Source organism: Gavia stellata, chromosome 4 (assembly GCF_030936135.1).
Source record: "Gavia stellata isolate bGavSte3 chromosome 4, bGavSte3.hap2, whole genome shotgun sequence".
NCBI lineage: Eukaryota > Metazoa > Chordata > Aves > Gaviiformes > Gaviidae > Gavia > Gavia stellata.
This window is the reverse complement of record NC_082597.1, coordinates 62,235,107-62,241,294: the sequence shown is the minus strand read 5'-3', so window position 1 is coordinate 62,241,294 and position 6,188 is coordinate 62,235,107. Positions and strand designations below refer to the sequence as shown.

Below are 6,188 nucleotides of genomic sequence, written 5' to 3'. Positions count from 1 at the left end.
GGTTATTGTCCCTGTTCAGCTATTGATGCTTGCAAGACCAGCAACGGTGGCTGTTCTGCCAAAGCAGAGTGCAGAAGAACAACACCTGGCAACAGAGCGTGCATCTGCAATGCTGGGTACACTGGAGATGGAATAGTTTGCATCGGTAAGCATTCACAATGTCTCGTATCACAAGGAGGAAAATTACAGGAGTGAGTTTTCCTGTAGATGGAAGATCCTTCTTCCACTACGACCCAGAAGTGCAGTTTCCTGATACTATAGACCCTGATGCCAAAGGCATCTCTATGTGCCACGTAGTTGATACTACTTGGCAAACCATGACACTACAGCAGTGTGCTGTGACACCAAAAGATTTATTAACAAAGATCTACCTCTCAACAAGGATAGTCACATCTGATGGCAGGGTTTTAGCCTTCACCAAGACAACTGCAAGACCCAGACTGAGGTATTAAGTAGCTAAGGGAATGAGGTTCATTGATTCACAGTTATAGATCTGCATTCCTAGTATGCTTTACCTAAAATTCTCCCTTCTTGGGTTTTCAGAAGTCACTCTTTATTATTATTATTATACTGTTTCTGTTTTTATAAAGAAATCAACCCTTGTCTGGAGAACAACGGTGGATGCGATAGAAATGCAGAATGCACACAGACTGGACCCAATCAAGTGAGTACTTTGTCAGTGCAGAAAAATAAGACTGGCCAAATGCTGACATTCGTGTAAATAAAGATTTCCTCTTCTCTACTTTGTTTTTAAATGGAAAAGTGGATTTCATAACAAAAATTCTGAAAAGTATATGCTTCCCTCAAAAAGGTATTTGAGGCAGAGTATGGACAAACATGAAAAAATTAATTTCAGTAAAAGAAATCCAAAACTGCAGAGAAAAAGCAGTGTTTTGCTGTTTCAAGTGGTTGTTTTTCTCCTTTGGCACGTTTTCATGTGTAAACCTGTCAATTTGAAAGTATTGCCCGATAATGTTTCTTTTATTGTTATAGAAACTGTCCGTGGAAAAAATCCATTTCAGACTAGCCCTTCCCCCAGAATAACTCAAACATATTCACAAGGAAACAAAATGGGCTGAATCACAGTTCTCATATAAGGGTCACAGCATACCAGCATCCACCCACTCCTCTGTATCTCCCATGCAGCAGTACCACACACTCCCCAAAGAAAAAAAAAGTATAAAGGGACAAGGAGGGGAAAGGAGAAACAAAATGGCCCAGGCAATCAAATGACAGAGATTAGTGTTTCTATTTTTAGAACAGTTTCAGAAGAAGCTGAACACCCTGATTGCAGCACTTCTTATCATACCCCTGTAGTTTCATATTGGCTATTGGCAGGACTGTATTGGCAGGACTCAAGCACTGCACATCAGTAATTCTTCAGGAGCAAAGCAAGAAACAGAGACCAGGAGTCAGAGGCCACCTCCTGCCTTCCAGTTGTCCAGGAATGGCAATAAGCCCATCAGCCCTTTTTGCCAGTACCGATCAATTAACTCTGCCTTGACTGTCGGTTGCAAGTCAGAGCACAGAGCCACTTAACCCCTTCCCCTTCCCCATCCCTCTAGACAAGACAGGTGATATATATTTTCTTCCATACACCCTCACTGAGGATAGAAGTAGTAGCTACAACATGATTATTTATACTTCCTTACCCATGGGAATATAGTTAACGTCAGAGCAATAACAACCTCCACTACAAAATCCCATTGCAGCAGAGCCAAAGTTACAGGACAGAAATGAGTCTGCTTTCTGTAGGGCTATCAGTCACACAGATACATAAAACACTGCTATTACACTGCCTACCAGTTTTATTTCTGCTGCAGAAATCTCCTTGAATTTTCAGTCTCCTACATATTAAATGTGAATTCTAAATTGAAAACCATTAAGCAGTGAATTGGAGAGGAAGATAAGTAATTTCTTTGCAGCCACATTAATTTTTCATCTCTGCGATAACTGCAAGTGCAAAACAGAGTAATCATGATGTGCCAAATGCATTACTGCTGCATGGGAAGCTGTCAGTAACATCAGGACACAGTTCCAAGTGTGTTTTGAAGATATGTTTCATCACTTAAAAAAAACAAGGGAAGGGAAGAGAAGAGAGAGGAATACCAACCAATGCAAATAAAATGAGGGAAACAAATTAGGGGTTTAGCCTGTTTTGCCAGCAAGATGACTGTGTGCAGGTGTCAGAGTAGTCATTTCAAATGACCAGGACAGCAGAGGAGAGGCAAGAGATAGATAGGCAGCAAAAGGGCAGATAGAGACTGTTGGAAATTGTTATTCCCCAGTCTCAGTCTATGGTTGCTCATGCTGGCCAGGAAACTGCTGCAGGAGAGATGATGTACACCATATCACTACGAAATAATCTGGCAAAAAAGTAAATTAAATAAGTGTGCTGAAAAGAGTCCAACATCTTTCCATGCGTGCATGTCTTCTGTTTTTGCTTTGTAGGCAGCATGTAATTGCATGAAGGGATACTCTGGAGACGGTAAAAGATGCACATATATCAGTCTGTGTTCACAAGTAAGTATCCATTTTAAGGAGAATATTTAAGGTCTTGTTATAATCATTACACTTTTGAGTTTTGTGTGCATTCAAAAATAAGTCAGATGGGTAGATCTGGGACCTTCTAGGCCCAGAATCCACTTACCTTAACTTAGCTGATTTTTAAACATGCTTAGTTCAGTACACACTTTAGTGCCGTCACTGTTTTAGAAACTAGACATGCAGCAAGAGCTTTTCCTGGACCACATCCCAGACAATACAAGTGAGGGCCTGGACTCATCACTGAGTCGGGGGGGGGGACCACACCACAAAACACCCCTACACTGCAGATCTAGAGAAACAGACCCCAGTCTGTAGTGGTAAAGTACAAGTCACATCATCTCAGCAGATATTTTTTTTTTTTTGTCATTGTTAGAATTCATACAAAAAGCCACCATCTAAATTTGTGTTTGGGACCCAGAGGGCTTGCCAACGTTTCTGTTACTACGGGGGGGGGGGGGGGGGGGGGGGGGGGGAATGCAGCTTCTAGGCAAGACAATTAAAGACCTTGCTTAAAACGATAAAAGAGAGAAGTGTGATCTATTGCATGTTATCTGTAATGTAAAAAAAAAAACCACACACAAAACGACCCACAAAGTTTCAGGTTGTTGAGGCTCAGGGGCCAGTTCTAGCTGTTCTAGGAGCCAGGCGATTGGGAACCAAAGAGAATAGCCTACAGTAGATCAACCCCTGTTTATTTTTAATATTCTCCTGTCATTAAGTCCTCTGGTGTGATTTGGGACCATATCTGTGCAGCCTGAACAAGAGAAACAATCAAGTGTCAGGATACACACCCCCTTCTCAGTCTGAAATTTTTATAGCCAAATCAGAACGTCAAGTCCTCACATTGTTGGGTCATTACCAGTGAAATCCGTATTGGGGCAATCCAGGCTCAGGGGCCTGGGCATGCCTGGGCTCCCTGGAGTAAGTGTTTCCAGCAGAGGTCCCAGCCTGCAGGCTCACCTGGGGCAGACTGCCCACGGAGCAGCCGAAGAACAGAGCCCTGCAGTCCCTACGGCCACACATAGGCTGCATCCCAAATGCATCCCTCTGGATGCATCATACAGGGTAGCAATGCTGGAAGCTGCAGCAGAAGCAGGTTAGTGAATAGTGAAATAGGAGATGGGGTGGGAGGATGGAAACCTCACTTGATGCGGAGGTTAAAAGAAAAATAAAGATTAAAAGAAAAGCATTCTCCACAGAAACCATTTCCCTCCACAACACGGAAGCCAGAAATTCCAGTAAGACCTGGTTTCAAAAAGCTGATGGGATTAAACCTTTCCAAGCTATATATATGGAAAAAAAGTAATGAACTAGAATTGTTTTGTACACCTGGCAACAAAGGAATTAAATATTTTAAATTTTCATCTATACAAGAATAATGGAGGCTGCAGTGAATTTGCCATCTGTAATGACACCGAGCTGACAGAAAGGACCTGCACCTGCAAACGTAACTACATTGGGGATGGATTTAAGTGCCGAGGCAATATCTTCCAGGTAAAGTGCTGCACGTTTGCTGTCCCTTATTTTTCTTCAGATAGTTATTTAATACAATGGTTGTCTCTTGAAACATGCCAATTTTTCCTCTTGGACAAATTGGTAAATCTACCCCAGAATTTGAAACAATCCCAGTCCAAGAAACCAGGAATAGGAACAGGATGCTGCAAGATAACCTTACCTGCCTAGGAAAAAACCCCAAAAAACTGATGGACAATCATTATGACAGCAGTACTAGGGAGTTAATACCGGTATTTTTAGGTTTCAAAGCAGCCTGTTCTTCGATAGAGCAAGGTAAGAACAGAACAGGAGCAATGCAGATGGGCAGCATTTATTCCAAACTAGAAGTTCCCTTTGTTGTCCGAGTACTGCATTTGTTTGCATTCCACAGATTTGCAGCACTGTTACAAAGTCTTGTTCTTGATTGCAGGAACTTCTCAGGGACTCCAACACATCTAGGTTTTATTTCCACTTAGAGGTAAGAAAAGTTTGAGTGTTTCGGGGTTGGTTTTTTTTTTTTTTGGGGGGGGGGGTGGGGGGGTGTCCCTCTTTTTCTTTTTTTTTGCCTCAAGGGTGGAGGACGGTGGGGAGCGAGCAAGAATGTGGCATGTACCAACATCCTTCAGCCTAATTGGGACTGGATTTGGATAACCAGTCACTAACACCAGATATGCTCCAATTTAAAATATTAATTGCCATTAAAAACTCTAGAGAACTACTAATCAAGACCAAGATCCCAGGGAAATGTAGGGCCTCCAGACCAGTCATAAAACTGAAACTTTCACCCATTCACAGTCTGAGATCTTGCAGCACATCTCTCATGAAGTCTGATGTGAGCAAATGCCACTCTTCTGCTACCTCTGCTGCATTTCCAAACTGCGATGCTGTTTTCAGTTGCCCCTCTGAAACATCTCAGGATGCAGCTGTGTGTTGCTAGACAGCCAATGTGCACCACCAGTTCTTACTGCTTTTTGGAGATTGGCAGTAGTAATTCTCTGTTTACCCAGAGCCTCAGGCCCACACAAATCTGTGTACTGGCCTGCTAGTCCAAAGACTGATATTCTAACTTCAGTTCTGCTACCATGGTAGACGGATGGCTTCCCCTCACTATAGCAGAGCTCTCTTCTTATTTTTGTTTATCAGTGATCACTGCAGAGTGCCTGCAATACCCCAGGTCCATTTGTCCCTCTAACAGTAATTAATCTACTCCTAGATATAAGCAACCATGTATCAACTAAATGCATGTACAAACATATGCATACATCCACTCTTGACTATCTCAAGATGAAAGGGCTTATTCATCCTCCCTTGCCCAGGAGGGAATAGCCCTTTCCACCCGCCCTGCCTTAGTGTTTGTTGCAAGTTTTCCCTCTTCTTCTCCTGGTCATTATTGCAGATAAAATGGAGACTTGGCTATAAACTGAAAGAGCAGAGAGAAAAATCTTCCATTTTATACCCATGGGTAGAGGTGACAGAGGGGGCTGGGAAGGAAATTTGACCCCATACAGGAGAGTTTCTCTCACCTTTGCATTGCAGGGAAGGGAACCCAAGGTGCAGCAGCAATGTGGCTGCAGGCACCACCTCCCATTCAGCAGGGCTGTGCCCATCACTGCATGATGTTACGCACATTAACTACTCATTATTGCTTTGTCCTCTTAAATTTGGCAGGCCTTGTCTATCAGAGATCTTGCAGGCCCTGGCCCTTTCACTCTGTTTGTACCTCGCACAGACGTACTAAACAGCGACCCACGAGTAAGTAAGAAGGCCAGAAGTTTTTGGTGAGCTAGCCTTAAGTTTTTGGATTCAGATACCTGGCTCAACTGCTTCTCAACTCCTCCACTTTCTGCTGCAGGTCAAGGACTGGCTTGCCAAAGGAGTGATGGCTCAAGTCCTCCGGTACCATATGGTGGGTTGTGCCAGTCTGTTGTACAATGACTTGACAACAATCACCAACATCACCTCTCTCCACGGGGACCCAATACACATCAGCTACTCTCAGGTAACAGAGCTGCAAGAGGCAGGGGACAGAATAATAAAACAGTCTGCTCTCATTCAGCTTTTTTTTTTAAAAAAAAAAAAAAAATGAAAAACCTGAATGGTTCCCTTTCCTCCTAAGCAAAGAGGAGAGTTGTACAACCCTTGCTTTG

At 43.0% G+C, this 6,188-nt stretch overlaps 1 protein-coding gene across 1 annotated transcript in view; it reads left to right on the top strand.

Moving 5' to 3' along the window:
* Positions 1–6,188, top strand: part of STAB2 (stabilin 2) — an 89,529-nt gene that overhangs the window by 61,663 nt on the left and 21,678 nt on the right. The window contains exons 45-48 of the mRNA XM_059816492.1: positions 3,922–4,041; positions 4,472–4,519; positions 5,710–5,793; positions 5,894–6,040. Of these exons, the coding sequence (XP_059672475.1) occupies positions 3,922–4,041; positions 4,472–4,519; positions 5,710–5,793; positions 5,894–6,040 (399 nt within the window). The remainder of the gene's footprint in view (positions 1–3,921; positions 4,042–4,471; positions 4,520–5,709; positions 5,794–5,893; positions 6,041–6,188) is intronic.